Source organism: Molossus molossus, unplaced genomic scaffold (genome assembly GCF_014108415.1).
Source record: "Molossus molossus isolate mMolMol1 unplaced genomic scaffold, mMolMol1.p scaffold_m16_p_1, whole genome shotgun sequence".
NCBI classification, from domain to species: Eukaryota; Metazoa; Chordata; class Mammalia; order Chiroptera; family Molossidae; genus Molossus; species Molossus molossus.
This window is the reverse complement of record NW_023425344.1, coordinates 207116092-207139644: the sequence shown is the minus strand read 5'-3', so window position 1 is coordinate 207139644 and position 23553 is coordinate 207116092. Positions and strand designations below refer to the sequence as shown.

At 45.0% G+C, this 23553-nt stretch overlaps 1 protein-coding gene across 1 annotated transcript in view; it reads right to left on the bottom strand.

Annotated features, from left to right (window-relative positions):
- ABHD12B (abhydrolase domain containing 12B) overlaps positions 1 to 21952 on the bottom strand; it is a 30808-nt gene extending 8856 nt beyond the window's left edge. The window contains exons 1-9 of the mRNA XM_036259388.1: positions 21881 to 21952; positions 16251 to 16378; positions 15106 to 15208; positions 13329 to 13448; positions 11199 to 11229; positions 7866 to 7911; positions 7631 to 7760; positions 7198 to 7235; positions 5163 to 5242 (exon numbers count right to left, since the gene is read on the bottom strand). Coding sequence (XP_036115281.1) covers positions 5163 to 5242; positions 7198 to 7235; positions 7631 to 7760; positions 7866 to 7911; positions 11199 to 11229; positions 13329 to 13448; positions 15106 to 15208; positions 16251 to 16378; positions 21881 to 21942 — 738 coding nt within the window. The 5' untranslated portion in view covers positions 21943 to 21952. The remainder of the gene's footprint in view (positions 1 to 5162; positions 5243 to 7197; positions 7236 to 7630; positions 7761 to 7865; positions 7912 to 11198; positions 11230 to 13328; positions 13449 to 15105; positions 15209 to 16250; positions 16379 to 21880) is intronic.
- Between the last annotated feature and the right edge of the window lie 1601 nt (positions 21953 to 23553).

Sequence of the window (23553 nt, the reverse complement as noted above, 5' to 3'; positions counted from 1 at the left end):
AACTGATGGGTCTGTTTTACATCAATGTTTCTCTTTCTCTCTCCCCCGCACCCTTCCACTCTATCTAAAAATCAGTGGAAAAAATATTCTCGGGTGAGGATTAACAACAAATTTTAAAAAGGATTAACTCACATGAAAGATATAAAATAACATTATTAGATGTATGTTCCTAATAATATAACCTCAAAAAAACAAAACACTAAAACAAAAATTGACAGAACTAAAATAGAAATAACTCCACAATCATGGTGAGATATCTTAATAATCTTCCTTGAGTAACTGATAAAACAACCAGTTAAAAAAATCAGTAAGGATATAGAAGAATTGAATAACATGATTAACAGTCTTAACCTAATTGATACATTAGAACGTCATACCCAAAACAGCAGAACACATTCTTTCAAGCATATAGAACATTTACCAAAATTGACCATTTGTTGGGGCATAAAGCAACTCTGAACAGATTTCAAAAACTGAAATCCTACAGAGTATATGCTCATATGATGGTAAAATTGAGCTAGAAATCAATAACAAACATAATCAAATCCCAGAACATACAGACGGTATGAAATACACTTCTAAATAACCCATAGGTCAAAGAAGCCACAATATCATAAAATATGTTGAACAAAATTATAATTAAAATATGTTAAAAATCTTGTGAGAGCCTGGCCGGTGTGGCTCAGTGGACTCTTGTCCCATGGACTGAGAGGTCCCGGTTCTATCAGGGCACATGCCCGGGTTATGGGCTCGATCCCCAGTAGGGGTGCGCAGGAGGCAGCCGATGGATGTTTCTCTTTCACATCGATGTTTCTATCTCTTTCTCCCTTCCTCTCTCTCTCTAAAAAATCAATTTTAAAAAATGTTTTAAAAAATCTTGTGAGATGCAGCTGAAATGTGGCTTAGGTGGAGTCTGCCTTAATGCATAAATTGGAAAAGAAGAAATACTGAAAATAAATTATCCAAGTACCATCTCAAAAAATTTTTTACATAACAAATTAAATGTAAAGAAAATGGAGGAAAGAGAATAATAAAGTTAAGGCCAGAAATTGATAAGAGAAATAGCCTAAAATACAGATAATCAACAAAGTCTAAGTTGGTTCTTTGAAAAAACTAAGAAAATCAATTACCTCTTGTTGTAAGCATTGGCTGCCCCCTTCTTGCCCTTGGATGACAGGAGTCATTGCTTTTGGAAGGTTATGCACCCTCCCCCAGTGCCGTAACCCCAGGGATGGCAGAAACAACTATCCCCTTTCCTCAGCCCTTAGAGTCCCAGTCAATCAGGCCAAAGCTAGATTTCACCTGCGGTCACACCTTATTCTATCCTTTTCCTTCCTCATCCTACAGCCCTCATTCAAATGACCTTGCAGGTTTTTCCTGAAGAGTACTCTTTCAATAAATCACACACACCAAATCCCTGCCATGGGCTCAGCTAGGAGAACCTGGTCTAATCCTGAAGTTAAGAACATCTAAGTAATAATTAATTTTTAAAATAAATTTCTAAATACCATATTCCTAAACTGGAAGACTCATTATAGAACGCTATCAACCACCCCCACCCCCAAATTGACCTATATCTCCAAAGTAATCCCAGTTAACACCCCAGAAAGTTTGTTGTTGTTGTTTTTAGAAATTGACAAGTATATCCCAAAATGTATGTGGACATGCAAAGGGTCAAACATGGTCAAGATGGTCTTGAGTAAGAAGAACAAAGCTGAAGAATGTAGCCAGATATCAAGACATATTATAAAGCTACATTAAGAGACTGTAGTATTCATATGAGCATGGACAAAGAGACATAGGAAAGAAATGAGAATCTACCAACAGATCCATACATACATATATATATAGAGAGAGAGACGCTGATATATACAAACATCGGCACTGCAGATGATGGAGAAGGTCCATTTAGTAAATGGTACTGGGCCAATTGGATAGCCAAGTGGACTTCTACATCCTACATATGCAAAAATAGACCTAAGATATGGCTCTAAATGTAAAAGGTAAAACAATGTCTAGAAGATAGCACAGAAGAGTATCTTCATAATCTTTGGGTAAACAGAGTTTTAATATACAGGGTACTTTTATTTAAAACGTATTAAAAATGTTGGTAAGCTGGTTCACATGAAATTTAGAAACATCTCTTCATTAGGAGATGCCATGAAGGGAGAAAAAAAGCAAAACAAATATCTTTTTAAAAGCAAAAAAAAAAAAAATGCCCTGGCCGGTTTGGCTCAGCAGTTAGAGCGTCCACCTGCGGTCCAGAGAGACCCAGGTTCGGTTCCCGCTAAGGGCATGTACCTCGGTTGCAGTTTGTCCCCGACCGTGGTTGGTCGTGTGGGTGACAGCCACTCGATGTGTCCCTTTCACATTGATGTTGCTCTCTCTCTCTCTTCCTCTCTCTCCCTCCCACTCTATCGGTATGAAAAAATGTCCTCAGGTGAGAATAAAAATAAATAAATAAATAAATAAAAGCAAAAAAAAATAGACTATATTTGAAAAACAAATAAGTTTTAATGAATTACCCTGTGAAGAACTTCTACAAAGACAACTCAATTTTAAAATAAACAAAAGACATGAATGAGTATCTCACAAGAGATGATATCTAAATGGCTAATAAGCATATGAAAAAAAATGCCTAGCTTCATTAGTCATCAAATGCAAATTAAAACCACAATGAGATATTAATGTGAGGGCAAGGATATGAAGCACTTGGAACTCTCTTGTACAGTAAGTGGGAAAGTAAGTGGAAGAGTCACCTTAGAAAACTGCTTGGCACTATAACTACTGAAGCTGGACATACACATACCTTACAGCCAGCAATTCTACTCCTAAGGTATACTCCATTGAAATATGTACACAAGTTTAGACAATACATAATCAAGAACATTTATAACAACGATGTTATTAATTACTCCAAATAGCAACTCAGATGTTCACAAACAATAGACTATGCCAATAAATTGTAGTATATTTTACAATGAAATACTATATAACAAAGAGAATTATCAAACTACATCTATACATCATGGACAAAATCCTACAAATATATGTTGGGTGAAAAAATAGAACACATCCTATATGATTCTCATATATTAAGTTCAAAAACAAAACTATACTGGCTAGAGATGCTCACACGGGTGGTCACACTATAAAAAAGATATGTGGCTGACACTCATAGGACTGAAAATGATAAGTGTGATTACCATAAAATTCAGGCTAAGGCTTACAGCTAAAATGAGGTTAATTGAATTAGAAAGTAACATATAGATGAGACTTCTGGTAATGCTAACTTCTTGTCTTAAGTGTTGGTTACATTTTTTAAATTGATTTTTAGAAAGAGAGAGAGAGAAACATCAATCCATTGCCTCCTAAATATGCCCCCAACCAGGGATAAAACCTGCAACCTAGGCATATGCCCTGATCGGGAATCGAACCCACCACCTTTCATTGTGCGGGATGACACTCCAACCAGCTGAGCCGTACCAGCCAGGGTGGTGTGGATTACATTTTGACTTTGGTGTTCAGTTTATAATTACTTGTTAAATCAAGTATTTTCTCTATTATGTTAACTTTCAAAATTATAACATTTTGAAAATTATAACAAAATTATAAAAGAAACAAAAGTAAATAGGAAGATTGTATCTGAATTGTTAAATACCTACACATTAGTGAATTTGTTAGTAATTACTTAGAGTAATATAACAGATGATCAATTAATGGTTATCGTAAAATGAATATTCAGTTGTCTAGAATTCAATGAAAATGTTGTATTTGTTAAATCTTAAATTACTCAGCATTCAGTATTTTAGACTGTAAAGCAATTCCTGTATTGAGCTGAAGCTTAGACAGTACAGGCATTTTCAAGATTTTGTGATTCTGTGAACTAGGTGTCCCAGAAGTAATGAGCTGCTTTTCCCTGTAACGGTGAAGCAAATTCCAGGAAGTTCTAAGATGATTTATTGTACAAAAGATTCCAAAGTAGACAGTTGGATACAAGTGGCCCTATGATGCCTTTTGACATCAGACAATTTACATTTGGGGGCCAAATATTCCTTCTAAGAATCTCTCCCATGTCTGTCTGTCTGTCTTTCCCCCTACCCCCCCTCCTCCCTTTCTCCCTCACTCCTACTCATTTGCCAACATTTATATGGATGAATGACTATGAGCAATCGAGCACTGGACTTGAACTAAAACTATAAAATTAGGATAAGCTACACAACAGATAAAAAAAAAAAAAACATCTTGTCACTCAAATCTGTATACCTTATCTTCTTGGAAAGATTGTCTCCTCTACATGGGATACAGTATAAAATCATTCAGAGCTTCCTTGAATTGTCTAGAGGTGTTCTTATCATAAAATTTTGAAAGATATATGGCTGACTGTCATAGAACTAAAAACGACACATGAGAGGTTTGTTTTCAAGCTAACTTATCTATCAAAAAATCATAGAAGAGCCCAGCCAGGGTGGCTCAGTGGACTGAGCGTTGGCCCATGGACTGAGAGGTCCTAGTTCAATTTCCGGTCAGGGCACGTGCCCTTGTTGCAGGCTCGATCCCCAGTAGGGGGCGTGCAGGAGACAGCTGATTGATGTTTCTATCTCTCTCTCTTCTTCTGTCTCTAAAAATATCAATAAAAGCATATATATATTTTTTTTCATCCTCACCCAGGACATTTTTCTATTTTTTGTTCAGATAGAGTGGGAGGGAGAGAGAGGGAAGGAGAGAGAGAGAGAAACATCCACGTGAAAAGGGACACATCGAGTGGCTGCCACCCACATGACCAACCAGGGCCGGGAACAAACCTCAACTGAGGCTCGTGCCCTTAGCAGGAACCGAACCCGGGTCTCTCTGGACCGCAGGCTGACGCTCTAACCGCTGAGCCAAACCGGCCAGGGCAAAAGCATATCTTTTTAAATCATAAAAGACAAGAGGTAAAATTTTGACTCTTAATAAGCCACTCAATCTATTAGAAGAAAACAAAGGACAACCAAATCGAAAAGCCAGCATGCCCTCCTTTACTTGCAACTGGCTAATAACCAGTCTCCAGTTAGAATAACTTAGAAATATATAAAACTAATTAAGAAAAGGAATGTGGTTAATAAACATAACTGTGGTTAGGAAACACCTGGACATCTTGTGAAGCTGAGTAAGAGACTCACCTTTAACAAGGGATAATTGATACTTGCAGTCCACATGTTGGTAAATGGAGCTTCCAGAACAATAGCATCAACTGGGCATCCTTGAAAATAATAAAAAAGAAATAACTCCCCTATCATATCTAAATATCACCTTCCCTAAATAAGGGGTACTCAAGTTCTTGTACATGAACTATCCACATCAAAATCATTTGTGAAGCTTATTAATAATGCAAATTCCTGTTATTAATAATGCAAATTCCTGGACCCCCCCACCAGACTTACTGAGCCAGAAGTCAGGGGGCTGGAGGTATGAGAATGTGCATTTTTAACAAGTTTCCCCACCCAACCAACCAAGAGATTTCCATGCACATGGTAGTTATAAACTACTACCTTCTTCTAAAACACAACCAGATTTTGAAGGCTTGCATAACTTAAGCAAAGTACTATGGGAAGAAAAACTGTTCTGTAGCCCATTATTAAGAATGTGCCAGAGGCTGACTAGATTGTTCTGGCCAATACTTCTCAGAGAACAATTAGAAAATGTGTGTCAGACGAGGAGGATACGTTATGTGTATGTGTATATATATGGTTTAAAGCACTTAAGAGCTGCTAAATCAGTGAGATTTTGTAAAGCCAAGACCAAAAGAAAATCTCAACAACAGTCAGAGGAAAAAGTAAGCACTGTCTTCAAAGGAGCATCAGTAAGACTGGCAGCTGACTTCCTAATAAAATAGTGGAAGCCAGAACAAAGTGTTGAAATAAAATGATTTCCAACCTAGAATCCTATGCCCAGTGACAATATCCTTCAAAAATGAAGATGAAATAAAGACATTTTCAGGCCAAAACTGAGAATTTTTCACCAATACACAGGCAGAACAAAAATCCCAGATAAAAACAGACATGCTGAAACTAATAAAGAGCAAAGAAAAGATTAAATCTAAATATTGATTTTTATAATATAAGAATAGCAATGTTGCCCTGGCTGTTTGCTCAGTGGTTAGAGCACTGGCCTTCGGACCCAGGGGACATAGGTTTGATTCCCAATCAACGGCAAGTACCTAGGTTGCAGGTTTGATACCCAGCCCTGTTAGGGGTTGTGAGGGAGGCAACCAATCGATGTGTCTCTCTCACCACATCTCTCCCCCTCCCCTCTTTCACTCTATCTAAAAATCAATGGGAAAATATCCTCAGTTGAGGATTAACAAAAAAAGAAGCAGCAGCAGAATGTTTTATGCAGTGTGTATAGAGAAAATTAAAACACATGATAGCAAGAGTTCAGAAGTGAGGATGTAAATGGAATCATTGTTCCAGGGTCAGTGCATTATCTAGGAAGCGAAGTGTTCATTTATGTGAGAATTGAGTTCAGGTAATATAGCAGAGTCAACACTGTGAAGAGGTGGCAGAGAGACATGAGAGCTTAGAGGAGCATTGAAATAATGTTCAGTTTATTTACATAAGCAATTAAGATTGTGAATAGCAGGTGACTTGCTTTAAAATGTTTACGTAACTCAGCCCGACCTGTATGGCAAGTAAAGTTTAAGATACGATGCAAGAGATGACACACTTTTAATGCACATCAAAATCGCCTTGTCCTATTCACAGAGATTCCAACTTACAAAAATAGATCCAGGAGAACTGTGTTTTAAAAAAGCGCCCCCAGGAGATTCTGTTACAAGCAGTCCTCAGCACATTTTGAGGAATGCTGACATACGTATTATGTAAGGAGGGCTGCAGAAACCCTGTCTGTTATTTCATGTGTATTATTTTCCTCTTCTATTATCCAAATTAATCCATCATAACTATTATCATTTCACAGTGAGGGCTCTTTCAAAGGTAGTTTTAAGTCTCAGTATGTATTTTTAATTTCACACTCTTAAAAAACAGCTATTGCTTTATATTAAGTAGAGAGAAAAGAAAGTTTGCTACATTCTCAGAAGCTGCCTAATGTTAGGGTGCTTTAGGTATCTCTGTGTTCAAAGTCTGCACAATAGTCTTGACTGTTTTCAGTTTCCCACCTCAAGTCAGGAAATTATACCACGTAAGCATCTTATGGTACCTTTCTCCTCCAGTACTCTTGCAGCATTTGTTACAACTCTGTAAAGCAATGAAAATTAGTACATTTGTGAAGTCAAGTAAATGACAGAAAATGCAACCCCCAGTACGAGCCTCTGACGAATGCTCTGGAAGCTCTGGTTAGAAAATGCACATAAACAAAAACTTTGCAAGGGTTTTCACGGAGTCCCACTGATCCTAAATTAAGAATCCTTTTCTTTAAAACTGTCAAGGAGAGTTCTGGAATGGGTTTCAGTGTCACAGTTAACCAGAGAGCTGAACGGACGCTCCCCTGTCTCACACACAGGCACACAGAGGGCCAGGTCTCCAGCCACCCGCGGGAAGTGCTTGTCTCCTAGATCAGTGCTCCATCCAGGGCTCACTGCTGCCTGACGCCCCGCGGACCCGCCTAAGGACCATCTTCCGACCCCACTTACCCTGTCCCCAGAGAGTGGCCCCAGAGGCACACAGGGGTGGTACCACTTCTTGCCTTGGTCCACTCATAGACACAAAGAGCATCCGCAGTCAGTCCCTCCTCCGTGGGCTTCCCTGTGGAGTCCCCGAACCCTGGCAGCAAGGAAAGGCAAACACAGTATCACCACCTCCACAGCGAGAGTCATCAAAAGCCTCCTGCTTCTTGAAAAGTCTTTGTACACTGTTCTTAGCACATACCTCTGTAGTCAACAGACAAGACGTGAAAGCCACCGTCACTCAGCACCTAGATGACAAAGGAGCCGTCACCACTTTAGTTAGAAGATGTAAACAGGAAACGTGGTATAACCCTAGTTGTGACGGTTTCATATGTAGGGAAAAGATGTATGTTTGAAGCTGGTGTTTGACTTCAATCTTGAGATGGTCAGACTCAATGGGAAGGAAGGAACGCAGCATGGCGGAGCGAGTGGGCCAGCCTGGGTCACTGCGGCCCTGCCACTTACCCGCTGTGTGACCTTGGGCAAGCTTACCCTTTAAATATGTAAATATTATTCTGAAAAGTGGAAAACAGTAGTAGATGCCCTCAGGACTGTTGGAAGATTACATGAGATGACATATTAAAATATCTCGCCCTAGCCGGTTTGGCTCAGCGGTTAGAGCGTCGGCCTGCGGTCCTGAGAGGCCCGGGTTCAGTTCCCGCTAAGGGCACGTACCTCGGTTGCAGTTTGTCCCCAGCCCTTGGTCGGTTGTGCAGGTGGCAGCCACTCGATGTGTTCCTTTCACATCGATGTTTCTCTCTCTCTCTCTGTTCCTCTCTCTCCCTCCCACTCTACCTGAACAAAAAATGGAAAAATGTCCTCGGGTGAGGATAAAAAAAAAAAAAAATATCTTGGTACATAGTAAATGTCCTTTTTAAGAAGTCCCTTGAGCCCTGGGTAGTTTGCTCAGTGGTTAGAGCAGTTCCCGCTAAGGGCACGTACCTCAATTGCGGTTTGTCCCCAGCCCTGGTTGGGGTCATCTGGGTGGCAATCACTAGATGTGTCTCTCTCATGTTGATGTTTCTCTCTCTTTCTTCCTCCCTCTCCCCTCCCACTCTGTCTGAAGATAAATGCAAAAATGTCCTCAGGTGAGGATAAAAATAAATAAATAAACAAACAAACTTAAAAGAAGAAGTCCCCTGAGAATAAGAACTCTACACAGTTGCAGTGGAGGCAACCAAATAGCAGGGAGGTCATCGTATTAAATATAAACAGATAAGAGTTACTATCAATCAAAAATAATGAGGTCACTGGATTATATCAAACCACTGTCAAGACCCATGTAGATAAGTGAGGAAAGAATATAAAAACATAACTTTAAATTAAATGAATTACAAAGATAGTATTTTCCCCATTTAACAGATAGAGAAATTGAGCCTTATAGAGTTTAAGTAATCTGTTCACGGTGGGTCACCCAAATGTCTAGGGGCAGAACCGAGATTCACACCCGGGCTTGCATATATCCAAATACTGTGCTTCTTCTCCCACAGAATGGATGTGAGTGGCTGAATCTCATCAGAAATTTTTAAATCCAAACTGAATAATGAGAAAATAAATGTAACATTTTTTTTCCTTACCCGAGGACATTTTTGCATTTATTTTCAGATAGAGCGGGAGGGAGAGTGGGAGGGCAGAAGAGAGAGAGAGAAACATCGATGTGAGAGAGACACATCGAGTGGCTGCCACCCACACGACCCCAACCGGGACCGGGGACAGAGGTACGTGCCCTTAGCAGTAACCAAACCCAGGTCTCTCTGGTCCGCGGGCCAACGCTCTAACCACTGAGCAAACCGGCCAGAGCTAAATGCAACTTTTTAATATCTATCTAAACTACATCCCCTCCAAAAAAGTTATGTAAGAAGCAGGGCCGTGACGCATCCAGGGAAATGCGAATGTCCACGTGTTATTTCTGACCCTGTGAATTGAAGGAACACTTGACAACACATCTCAAGAACAACAGCAGCAAGAGATGCTAAGAATTTATCTCTAGGAAAAAATTCCCAAAGAAGAAACTAAATGCCTAAAGTTTTCTGTAGCAATTCTATTTCAAAGTAATCACCTATAGAAACAAGAAAATGAAGAGCTAAGGAAGTGTGGTCAGCTGGGAGCTGATGACTGTGTTCTCAGTCTCCAGCATCTGCCCGGGGGAAGAAGTCTTCTCATACCTTCCCACCCACCCAACTACCACAAGGATGACCTGGCCCCTTCCGATACCTCCACCTCTGGCTCTTCTCCTTTCTGTGCACACAGAGGACATAAATTCAGCTCTGCCAAGAGTGGGAGGAGAAAAAAATTCACGTGTTCTCACAGACATGAGCTGCAGCACCATCCATGTGGGAAGAACAGAGCGGGGGTGCAGGATGGAAAGCAGACCTCACAATGAATAGGCATCACCATCCCCCGCAAGCTGTGTCCTGCCCACCACCACTCACCAGAGTCAGCCCGAGGAGTGAGGGAGAGGCGCTCCCTGTCTGGACAGAGGGGGCAGGAGGAAGGAGCTGGGGATTCCAGGCCTGGCAGGGTTCCAGGCCCCACTAACACTGTCAGGTCAGGAAAGAGCCGGGGTGGGAGCTGGCACGTGAGAGGAGAGATTTGGTCCTGTGGTCAGTAACTGGACAAGCTACCTGGTCACCTGCACCAAAAATGACCCAGCTGGAGCACCGCAGAGGATAAGCAGATCACTGCCTGAGCAGCTGGGCACAGCTGGGCGTCAGAAGGCGGGGCCGCGCCTGGAAAGCCTGCCGGCTCCCCACGTCTGGGAATGCAGGGGCTGCCCCGCAGGCTGAAGTCATGAGCAGGTTCCAGCACAGCCAAGGGCGGCTGCCATCCCACCCTGCAAACCCCGTGTGGAGCCAAAACCACGGCCTGAATGACCTTTAAAAACAGACATTCTGTCTTTATCCTACTTCACAAATAACGTTGTTTCTTGTAGGAGTGACTTTTGCACTTAATATATTCTCTCAACGCCCACCTCACCCCACCCCACCCCCAACCCTCAGAAAAGGCAAATGAGCCCTGGCCAGTTGCTCAGCGGTTAGAGCGTCAACCCGCGGACCAGAGAGACCCGGGTTCGGTTCCCGCTGAGGGCACGTCCCTCGGTTGCGGTTTGTCCCTGATCCTGGTTGGGGTCGTGTGGGTGGCAGCCAGTCAATGTGTCGCTCTCACATTGATGTTTCTCTCTCTCTCTCTTCCCCCTTCTCTCCCTCCCGCTCTATCTGAAGATAAAAGCAAAAATAAATGTCCTCAGTGAGGATTAAAAAAAAAAGAAAAGGCAAATAAACCTGTCTTCCACTCCATCTGCTAATGAAGGCAATGGACTAATGAAAGTGTCTTGGGACTCCGAGATAGTCACATCTATTTTGATTCCCCCATGGTCAAGGCAGGAAGAAAAGTCTACTCTTAGGACTTGGGCCCCAGACACCACCCGACTCTGGGGAGCTCTCAGTAGATAACCCTGCCGAGGGCTGAGGAAGAGCTCATGGCCGCAGCCCAGAACAGAAGACACGGAGACATAGGTACGGCCCCTCCGACATACCTGTACTAGATTAATCCTGTGAGGAGCTGCCCTGTAGAAAAGGTTAAAAAAAAAAAAAAAAAAGAGCAAGATTCAGGAATTGGGATGACAAATTCGATAAAAGTCACCATCATGCTGCTGGCATCTGATCCCACACCTTTCTTTTTGGGTTAGAAGTGGATGTGTCCGGGCGGGTGACTGACAGCCCCCTGCTGCGGCTGGGTTCCTCTGACTGCCGGCCCTGGGTCTCTGCTTCTCGTCACAGCACTTGATGAATAAGCATCTGCACCCATCTCCTTACACCTCTACACAGCAAAACGTCATTTCTAAGAATACTTCTTTTTTTAATCCTCACCTGAGGATATTTTTCCATTGATTTTTTTAGATAGAGTAGAAGGGAGGTAAGGAGGGAGGGAGAGAGAAAGGGAGAGAGAAACATCGATGTGAGAGAGACACACTGATTGGTTGACTCCCACAGGACCCTGACTGTGGCTGGGGATCAAACCTGCAACCCTAGTAGGTGCCCTTGACCAGAAATCGAATCTGAGACCCTTCAGTCCGAGGGCCATTGCTCTAACACTGAGCCAAACTGGCCAGGGCCTAAGAATACTCTTTTGAAGCTAAAGGAAAATAAGTTCCAGAAAGTGGTTTTTTAGAGCAAAGGATGATATAGTCATGTTCCCTACACTAAGGTCTGCCTGGACCCCGTCTACTCTGCCACCAAGTGCAATCTGAGGTCAAGGAGAGGGACTCACAGGCCTGGAAGTACAAGAGACATTTTTTCCCAAAACAACCATATTGCTCCATTAATTACACCAATGAAAGAGGGACAACGATGATTCAAAAGGCAGAGAATTCTTTAACATTTTGTTTTAGGGCCAAGTGTCTTAAACATAAGTGGGTCATGGAGCCCTTTGCACATATGGTTAAGCTATGGACCCATTTCCCAAGGGGGAAAAAAAAGTGTATTTATACTCAGATTTTATGTACAGTTTTGGTGAGGAGGTCATGGCCCCTCTCAGGCTGTCAGGAGTCCCAAGTCTGGGACCGCTGTTTCTAACAAGGAACCCAGTTACCTGCATCTGGCCCCATTTCAGCTCAGTGCTCCGGAGAGCCAGCTGAGGCTCATGGGCCGGGGCCAGGAGGAAGCGGGGGCTGACCCCAGCGCCGGGAAATCTACAGAAACTAAGGGCAATGGCAGGTTCGCACAGCGGGGCAGGCGTGAATGTGTAATCCGCACGATCCTTTAACTAAGCACATCGTAACACTGTGCCGCACTATCAGAACAACATCAAACAACGCTGAAAATGTCCCATTCACGGGCAATCTCTGTACACGTGACTCTAAAGTGGACCCCTGTACATGTGACTCTAAAGTGGACCCCAGGAGAAAGCCCCTTGAGCAAAGGCAAGTCTTGAGAAAGCCATCATCCGATGGAAAAAGACAGTGAGAAAAAGAGACATCAGCAAGGGAGCCCAGAGGCAGATTCCAGATCTTGTCACTTGGTCTGAAGTGTCCCTCCAGAGACAAGCCAGGTCTGTGGGTCTGTGAGGCACACTGCCCCTCCCCCAACCTGAAGAGGCCCAGTCAGAGCTGATAATCATCACCCTCCACCGTAATTACAGGCCCACTGAAGGCTCTGGCAGCGCGTCAAAGGAGACCAGACTTCTGGGAGGCGTCCTTTGTTACAAAGCAAGGCTGGGACCACTGAGTGTAAGCTGAGGCATTAGTATTCTAGGCTAGAATGGGTCAGGTCTGCAGTACCCACGGTCGGAATTCCAGGTGATCTCTCATAGGAAGTCCATGCCACTGATTAAAAGGGCTCATGCTAAATAAAAGAATCTTCATGTCTTTCTGTGAAAAGACCATCGATATGGAAATTGCTCTTCCTGTCCCCATAGCTCATGCCTATTCCCTTTCCAGTCATCCATGGTTCCGTCGTTATTCCAGACACTCCCAGGGTGCAAAGGAACCACTGCTTCCTGGAAACCAGTGTCTAAATTTTGGAAGTTAGTGTTCCTCTCCGGGAAGGATCCGCATTATTCTACATGTAGAATATATGGATTTTTAAAAGAGAAGCCTACCGCTAGAACACCGTCAAATTTCAACAAAGGAAAAGAATACGTGAAATAGTCCAGCAAAGGCACTGACCTGTGCTCTGCACTGCCGTGAAGGTAAACAATAATTGGGTTGCCATCGTGAAGGGCTGCTTCATACCAGCAACGGTCCTTCCCCTTGGCATCTTCCCCCCGGCAGCTGGGAACTGTGTGCCTAAAGAGTAAGGTAAGTTTTTAACCAACATGAACAGACAGAAGAATTCTCTATCCTGGCCAAAGTTGGAAACGTGGCTTATCTCAGTCAGATAGATACATAGGTACACAGATAATGTTTATATAAATATATTTTATATACATGTACATACATGTTTACTAAGTAGTATATACACATGGTAAACATTAAAAGCATCCTATAATGAAAACCACTATAGCTCTGCCTCATCTTCCCCATGCACTGAGACACCCCCTTTTTACTGTTTTAGTTCTTTTGACTCCCACACCTAATAATCTTCTAACTCTGCAGTTCTTAGGTGCAATGCAGCAAAATGCAGTCCTCTGAGTAGAAACAAGTCAAAGATAACAGATATTTGCCACGTGCTATTAGTTTGGCTGAATAGACAGATTGCAAAAATGTAAAGGGAAATCTGTTTAGGTGAGAGAAAAGAATGTTAACATGAAACTAAGCTATTCTACTCAAGAAACACAGTGATGTCATGGTTTTAAACACCTGTCTGAGCTTCAGTTCCTCCACCTTGTTAAACCCATGAATAAACCTTGAAAATATAAACACTGCCATATGACATTTCATAAGGTGACCTGGCCACATGATGATAAGTCTTCAGTCTCCTAGTCGTTTGAGACAGAAAGGCCGGCGTCAAACCCCAGGGCCTCTGTGCTGAGGAGACAAGCTCCATGGCCAGCTAGACAAGCCGCCCAGACAGCTGGCCCATCATACCACGGACCGAGGGGTAAGAGGAAAAAATGAAAAGATTTTCCGATTCCAACATTCTTAGCTGAACTACACCCTGCAGTTTAGGAAGAAGCTATGTGAATTGCATTAGTTCCTAAACATTCTATGATCACATGTTTAAACTCGGGGAGATGAACTGTAAAACAGCACCGGAAAATTGGCAGCCAAGAACAAGTAGTTGAACCAAACAGAAGAAGCTATTGAGATTAGCATAGTAAAAAGGACAACAGAATACTCATGACTTCATTCGGCAAACATTTCTGAGTGCCTTCTCTGTGCCAAGCACTGTGCTAAGCAATGAAAACCCACCAACAAAGTCACCTATGAAAGACATAGTCTTGCAAGGAAGACAAAACACTAACCAAATAATCGCACACACATGTATAGGATTACAGTGGAATAAATACCATCAAAGACAAGCACAGGTTGCCACTAACACAGGCCTAAGGTGGGGATGAGGAGGGGCTTCCCGGAACATTACCAGTCTGAAACCCAAAAGATGGGTCGGCAGTTAGCTGGGCAGAAGGGGAGGACAGAAGGAACAGAGAGAGAAGAATCGCTGCAGACTGAGAGTGTGGCTTGGTATGCAGAGGCCAGTGGGCCTGAGGTGAGTGGAAAGGGTGGTGTGTGATGAGTCTGGAGAAGGACCTTCAGGCCTGATGAAAGACCCGAGGCACAGTGCAACACCTAAAAGTCCTCACTCTTGACTCCAAAGCAAAGTTCCTAAAAAGCTCTTTGAAGCAGGTCAAATGTCAATACAAAGGGAAGGGGTATGGAAGAGCTTCCTGGAGCTCCCAAGGCACACCCACTTCTCCGCAGGGGACGAACACACGCCGCTCAGCCTTGCCCTGGGACACGAGATCAAGTCCATGGGCACCCAGCGTCCCATCAGCGCACTCACCAGATTCCCAGAATCACCCCGGGTTCGACTTTGATATAAAAGTTCACGGTGTGAGGCAACTTTAACTCCGGTCTCTTTAAATCCACGAGGAATGGCGCTTTGACTGGAATGTAGAAATCATTATCAACTCCCAGAATCAAATTCCAGGTTTTTAATCACAATCAAAAACAGTAATTAGCCTCGTGGTTAACATGTTTCTCAGTTGCAAGCTACACTAAATGCTTAGCCAAGTATTTTATCTTTTGGTAAATGATGTGTCATTTTAAGTACATATGTGTTCATGATAGTTATATTTCCGTGCTCTAAGTTCCCTTATACCTGTATATATAGTATTAGAAATATGGTATTTTGTTACCGTAAATTCTATTTTGTCAGTTATTAATCCACTCACCCCAGCTTTATTTTGACCTATGATGGGCTCATCTATCTTTTTTCATTCTTCTCTTTTTCTGTGTCTTTTGTTTTAAGTGTGTCTGATGAAGATTACAGCCCGGCCGGTGTGGCTCAGGAGCTGAGCGTTGACCCACACACCAAGAGGTGGCCAGTTCGATTCCTGGTCGGGGCACATGCCCAGGTTGTGGGCCCGATCTCCGGGGGGAGGCATGCAGGAGGCAGCCAGTCAGTGTTCTCGCTCATTGATGTTTCCGTCTCACTCTCCCTCTCCCTTCCTCTCTCTCTAAAATCAATAAAGAAAAAAAAATTTTTTTTTAAGATTATATATTCTTGGAACTTGTTCTCTTAATCCAATCAATTTTGATTGATGAGCTTAAATACTCTGTATTTCTTTTATATTTATATATATTTCAACCACCTTATTTCATATTTTCTACTTATTGTTTTATTTTTTTGTTTTTTCTCTTCCATGATTTCACAAGAGACAGTAAAATACCCCGATGAACAGCTGATTTGAAGACAGAACTCCTGCATTGGAACCCTACCCACAAGGCCATGTTTTTCTATCTCCAACAGACTGCAGGGACTCATGCTAGACCCCAGAGCCAAAGGTACATTGACTTCAGACCGTTTCTCTCCAGCCACAATTTTATAACCGGTATGTCTTTTTCGTTGTGCCACTACTTTAAGGGCAGCGAGTTCCTTTATCTGAGGGAAATATATAGGCAAATTCATGAAGGGTAGATACTTACAAAAATTGAAGTAAATTAGCATGTCCATCAGAGGAGGGAAAATGTGTTCCATTAACGATTTACTAGTGAAGCTGTTGTACTGCGCGGCGATTTTCCTTCTGAGGGTGTCACAGCGTTGTGGGACACACCTGCACCATGTGGAGAGACAAGCATGCATGCAAAATCAGTCCAGGCTTCGTCTCGGTTTGTTTTCGCCTCTTACGGTCCAAATCAAATTTCAGAAACGAACCCAGGGAATGACAGGTTTCTTGGCATTTAAGTATCCTCAGAACTATATGTAATTAGGGCAGATCAAGACTGGGCAGGCAGCAAGGGAGACACAGGTGAGGAAAGCACCAGGGCAGAGCCCCAGCCAGCTGCTGGCAAAGCCCCGCGGGGACAGGACAGGAGGGGAGGGAACACGTGCACCAGAGCCAGGCTTGTTCCCTCACCGTAGCCCCACGGAAGGGCCCCGATGTCATCAGGGATTCAACGTAACAGCTGCCACAGGGTTTAATTATATCATAATTCAGTGCTATTATTATTAGTCTAAAGTGTTATGCAAATAATCATCAGATCACCACTCTTCTGACTCGGTCTCAGAAAGAAATGAGCCAATAAGAGAAACCCCCCCACTGCTGCTGGGACACCCCTGGTGAGAAGGACCATGAGGAGCAGGGTGGGGAGTGAGACAGGACCTGGAGGTTGGCTACAGCAGGGCTGGGGCCAGTCAGGGGGCGTAGAGTGGGGTTGTGCACATGTTGTTTATCCTACTGTTGCCTGTAACACAAGCCACTGGGAGCCATCAGCAGACACGTTATGATCTGTCCACCATGAGGGGTCGCTAATGCCACTCTGTCTCTAGCCACCTCTCTCATGAGGGTTGGATGTCTCTTACCTTTGAGAAGTGAAGCATACAGGTGGCCAGTGTCAACACCTCCTGCTTCCAGTTTTTGTCCACATCATCTATTAAATCAATCCCTTTCCCTGTTGTGAGCGGTCAATGTAAAGACCGCTCCATGTAATCAACTGGTGAGGCTGGGGGCTGAAAAGCATGTTTGATTCATTGTTTTCCCTGCCTTGATTCCTCTGCTAGAACAGAGGCAGTTTAGAAGGTAACTGTTAAGCCCTGGCCGGTTTGGCTCAGTGGTTGAAGCGTCAGCCCACATGGATCAGAGAGTCCCAGGTTCAGTTCCCGCTAAGGGCACGTATCTCAGTTGCAGTTTGTCCCCGGCCCCGGTTGGGGTTGTGTGGGTGGCAGCCACTCGATGTGTTTCTCTCACATCGATGTTTTTCTCTCGCTCTCTTCCTTCCACTCTATTTGAAGATAAATGCAAAAATGTCCTCGGGTGAGGATAAAAATTTTTTAAAAAGGCCCTGGCCAGTTTGGCTCAGCGGTTAGAGCATTGGCCTGCGGTCCAGAGAGACCCGGGTTCCGTTCCCGTTAAGGGCGCGTACCTCAGTTGCACTTTGTCCCCAGCCCTGGTTGGTCGTGTGGGTGGCAGCCATTCGATGTGTCCCTTTCACGTCAATGTTTCTCTCTCTCTCTCTTCCTCTCTCTCCCTCCCACTCTATCTGAACAAAAAATGGAAAAATGTCCTCGGGTGAGGATAAAAAAAAAAGAAGGTAACTGTTAATACCTGTACTTTGCAAATGAGAAGACTGACAGGTTAAGTCATCTTCCCAATGTCACACAACCAGTGAATGGCAAAGCCACATGTATCCAGGTCTGTCTGACCTCAGAGTTCTGAGATGGTCTCCAGGGAGCTGTCATAATCCTGGCGAGTTCATCTTGCTGCCCAGGCAAGACAGAAATGAACCCCAGAGACAAGGCTGAACTCTGGCAAAACTCAGCGCTTAGAGAAGTCTGTTTCAGGACCCCCTTCTCCCTGTCTGGACCCTTGTCCACTCCCTTCCTCCTCCCACTGTCTCCTCACTTCCTGCTCTTAAAATCACAGCAAACTTCTGATACCAAAGTACCAAAGAAAGACCTCTAAAAAAAATTTCCCTCAAGTATTCATAACTTTAAAGTCAGAGCACTTTTAAGTTTGGAAGAGGCATGAAGGAAGAAGATCGTGAATCTCTGATGAATTTCCAGCAATTCTGCAGGGAGTGGAAAAGATCGGTGGGCTAAGGGTAATGAATAGCTCTTCAAATACATCAGACATGGGCAACTGCCTACTCCTGAAATCGGCAAGAAAGAAATAAAAATGACCGTTGCATAATACCTTAAGACAGCCTCCATGAAGGTGGTAGGAAGGAGAGGGCACTGTTGTTCTGATTTTAGAGACAAGACATCAAAACCCAGAGTAGCCACTTTGAGCCACAGATCAAGCCAAAATGGGCAGAAGTGAACACAATCTAAATCCGTATGCTTCCTTCCAGTTGGCCGGCCCCGGCTTTCATTCTCCTGACTCTCTGAACTGAGGCTACCCCGCCTGTTAGGCTCCTGCAAAGGTATCTTTTGAAAGTAGCAGGGTGCTTGGGAGGCAGAGGCAGTGGAAAGAAATAGGTTCCTGTTTTTAAAGAATAATTCATACAGGACCCTTCTCCGAAATAGCTCAAGGCACTTCTGTGAGAAGAGAACAGAGTGACTGGACCCTTTGGAGCATGCACAGCGGCTTCTTTTAACTAGCGGATTGTCACTTTGACTTCCCCTCGATCAGTAGGGGATCAAAAGTCACCAGTGGAGAATAGGCCTTATTTGAGCAGAGGATGCAGGCTCCCTGCTAATGACCAGCCACATCAGACAGCCGCCTCGATGCTCTGGTGTTCCTTCGCCTGCCCTTTGATCAGATGTGGCTGTAACTGCGCAGCATCCCACAGGGACACAGGACCTAACCAGAAGATTCTTACTGGAGAAACCTGGTGGAGCCTGAGCTGCTACAAGGCAAATCATTCATGCTTCTAGCTCAGAGGTGTCTGCAAACCAGCTTTGGGACATCCAAATCTAACCACGTTTGGCGAGACGATTCCAAACATTAAGACAGGCTGCACATCCACCATCTGTGCCCATTCGTTCACCCAACAGTCACCAAGCAGCAAGTCACATCTGCGTCCTCCTTTCTTCTTTACTCCCAACCAAATCTCCCTCCCTTCACATCCACGCAAGGGTCTCTTCTCTGTCAAAGCCTCTCTGGACAGATCTTCCCATGGTGACCTTCTCTTTTCATCCTTCCCACTAATTATAATCAGGGCCTCAGTTTGACCCTTAGGTGTCATCTGATTGTTTTCTCATCATTATCCCCGTCTTCTCAACTCTATGCCGGGCCCAAGGCAATAAGAACCACATTGCATATAATGCTTCTTTGATACCCCAGTCTGTCCAGTCCAGGGCTGAGCTCCATAAAGATGTGTTGAGCGACAGGAGGAAACTGAAGGAAAAGGCGCACAGCAAGCCCTCTGTGGTGTATGCTGACCTACACTCACCTGGGTCCAAGAGACAAAAGGGATGCTATGTATTGGTCTGGAACTCAGCTTCAACACATGTTAAATTAGATCTGTGATTTTCTGCTTGGACAAAGGAATGCACTGCTAGTATTTTATTCCTTCTGGAAGCATCTCTTGAGACTTCATTTTTAGTAAGTAGTAAGGCAAGTAGTAGAGGGTCCCCAACTCCCCATCTCCCATTCCATTATCAGCAAAGTGACTTGTTCTCTAAAAGCATGAACTGCAGCTTTGATTCTCTGACACATCAATGTTAACTAACCAGCCATCAGCTCTACAGAAAGCACAAAGGAGAGTCAGTCAACGCCATCTTTCCCAGAACAACTGGCCATGTCAGGGAGGCAAGGCCTGTGAACGTGAAATTTGAAAAGCGCTGTCAGTCAGGGTATTCTGACTGGTGTTCAGATCCAACACCGCAGGGGCACGTGGGCCTGCAGCCTGCACTGCTGGGCCAGGGACAGCTGCTCTCTGCCCCCTGCCCTGAGCTACACAAGGAATAGAAGACAGAAGATCAGTGTTTGTCTTCCCCACTCAGTCATTCCAAAGTGAAGTCTCCTTTGTCTGGATGTGAGTCTTGGATATTTCGTAATGAGCAAAAATTAAACAAAAACAGAGATAAATAAAAATGCCAATACCTTCCAATACCAACAAAACAAAACAAGATACCCAAGTTCCTGGGCCCAGGATCTCCAACCAACACCTGGCTGCAATGCAGACTAAACTGGTAATACTTTGCTGGGGGATTCGGGTAGTTTAAGATTACTGTTTAAGCCAAGGATTCAAGGTGGCAAAGAAAATAAAAATGCATCGACATAGACATTTCAGATTTAAAGGATGTCAAAACTTAGCACAGGTGGCGCCAGATTATGGTTTCGATGTACTATTCATCTTCAGCATTGTGGAGGGGTGTTTGTTCTTTAAACACATGCCAGAGAGCCTGGCAGGTGTGGCTCAGTGGTTGGAGTGTCGGCCCGCAGTCCAGAGAGACCGGGGTTTGGTTCCCGCTAAGGGCACGTACCTCAGTTGCGGTTTGTCCCCAGCCCCGCTTGGGGTCATGTGGATGGGGGCCGGTCGGTGTGTCTCTCTCACATAGATATTTCTCTCTCTTTTCCTCCCTCTCTCCCTTCCACTCTATCTGAAGATGAATGCAAAAAATGTCCTTGGGTGAGGATAAAAAAAAAAAAAAGATAAACACATGCCAGACAGCCTGGTAGGTGTGGCTCGGGGGTTGAGCGTAGCCCCATGCACCAAGAGGTCACCAGTTCGATTCCTGGCCAGGGCACATGCCCAGGTTGTGGGCCCAATCCCCAGTGGGGGACATGCAGGAGGCGGCCAATCAATATTCTCTCTCATCGATGTTTCTGTCTCTCTCTACCTCTCTCTAAAATCAATAAAGAAAATAAAATTAAATACATGCCAGACAGTTCACACTCAGGGAGCCAGCTGGCTTTCCCTCTATTTCCATCCACCATAGAAGCCCTTGACCTAAGATGATGCCATCCATGACTACAACATAGATTTTTTTTTTTTTTTTATCCTCACCCGAGGACATTTTACCATTTTTTGTTCAGGTAGAGTGGGAGGGAGAGAGAGGAACAGAGAGAGAGAGAGAAACATCGACGTGAGAGAAACACATCGAGTGGCTGCCACCCACACAACCCAACCAGAGCCGGGGACAAACTGCAACCGAGGTACGTGCCCTTAGCGGGAACCGAACCCGGGTCTCTTCAGGACCGCAGGCCAACGCTCTAACCGCTGAGCCAAACCGGCCAGGGCACAACATAGATTATTAATTTATCTATTATTATTTTTAAGTCCACCCTGCATTAGTCAAGGCAGGCAAGAGATGGCAACCTGAACCATCTTTCTGGAATCTCTATTTCAGAAGCCCCAAAGGGATATAAGTTCTAAGGAATCAAACCCAGGAATCTCCCCGACCAGGGTAGGGTCTGGGCTGAGGATAAGGTGTCATCCAAGAGCCCTGGGGCTCACACGGCTCTGGAGCATCTGAAGGGCGCCCTCCGTCCGCCCCAGGAGTCACGGCGCCTGTCCTCCAGTCCTGAGGCGCCGATGCTCCCCGTCACCGCTCTGGGCTTGCTCCCCCCTTGCCCTCGCCCTGGGCCCACCCCTGAGCAGCCCGAGCTGTCCCTGCGCCCCCGAGGTGGACAGGTCAGGACGCAGGGCCGCGGGCGGCGCGCACTCACCGCACGTTCCTCACGACCATGTCCCACCAGGCGGCCACACAGTCCTCCTCGTCCGCGTCCATCGCGCACCGTGTGCCGCGCACCGTCACCGCGGGAGCTGGTGCCGGAGCCACGGGCCGCACCCCGCCCGCCCCCGCGTGTGCAGCCCGCCCTCCAGCCCCGTGCCAGGCGCACCCCGCAGGGCGGCAACCGCGGGGCTCGCGGGCTGGGGAGGCGAGGGTGGCCCGACCCACCGCGGGAGCAGCCGCGGCCTGAGAGGGGCTTCGGGGCTCCTGGAGGGGCACCACGGACGGACACCGGGCATCACGCAACAGGCTTGCCGTGCTTGTGATGAGCTGTGCACAACTTACTCTGTTTTCCTTTATACATCTGTATGTGTGCGCGCCCTTTCTCACTACGGCAGTAATAAAACTTGGATGTTCATACCTGTGGAAGATCATGAAGAATATAAGCTTTCTTCTACTTCGACCCCTCTTTTATTCTCTTCCTCCCTTTTGTGTTTTCTCTTTTCTGAAGCATCCCCATCCCCCTCTCTCTTCTCTCTTTCTCTCCCCCCCCCCCACACACACACCTGTCATCATAACTGTACAAGGAATTCCTTATTCCCTTCAGTTGAGTAATGGTTTATCTGTCCAAGAATTCTGAACTGCACAATTATACAATGTGTCCAAAATGAACACCTTTTTGGTATTTTGTTTCTTGAGCAGCTTAACCCTTGCATCAGGAGTTCACACCTAGAAAGGTTTGGCAGGGTTCAGGTTCCCAGAATGCAGGGTCACCTAGGAGTGAGAACGACCCTCAGCACAGCTGCCCCAGGAGCGCCACGAGGCAAAGTGGGGGGGGATGTGGACCAGAGGGAATGGGGTTCCGCTGGGAAGCAATTTGATGCCAGCATCAAGTCTTCATACTGGAGGCAAGCTGCAGCCTCTCCAGAGGGAAAATGTGAGGTTTCCTGGTGCCTGTGCTGTTTGGCTTTGCCCTCTGGGCAGAGGACACAGCAGGGGACTGCCAACCCACAGAGAGCACACAGGGACCCATCTGTGTGGAGTGAGGAGGCCAGTCTGGAGGAAAGCAACACACTTTCCAGAAAAAGCCAGTCCTCTTCAAGGACTAGGCCATTTCATACAACTGGTCAGGCAAGGGGGATTTCTGGTCACTGCCTCTGGTAATTGCTCTGGGAATGTCAACTTTCTGATTCACATCAAGATAGAAGAGGAATCGGAACAGGAAGGACCAAGGGGACGTAAGCCTGCCTGATGAGCCAGCTGCAGGTGGGTTTTCACAGGGCCACACCCATATGATGAGAGAGGTAAGTCCAGCTTCACCAGGTGTCAGATTCCACCCCTGCAGGTGTTTATAAAGTGGACCTGGAATCTTGGGGATGCTCTGGATAAGACCCTGGGCCAGTGGGTGGGGGAGGAGAGAGCAGCAGCTGTATTTGGTCTCAGATTCTACCTCCATCTGTTTATTCAGGTTGAGAGGGTAGAGGTTCACATGATGGTTCAGCGAACAAACTTGTAAGCCCAGAGTCTAAGAAAATGTTTGAAATGCTCAGCAAAATCTCTGAAGTTGAAAATCACTACAGGCAAGTTAAAAGTCTAGGAGCAAGCTTTTCCCAACATTAATAGCTCCTTTTCAAATGGCACATCCTGGAAACCAGAGACCAGAGTCCC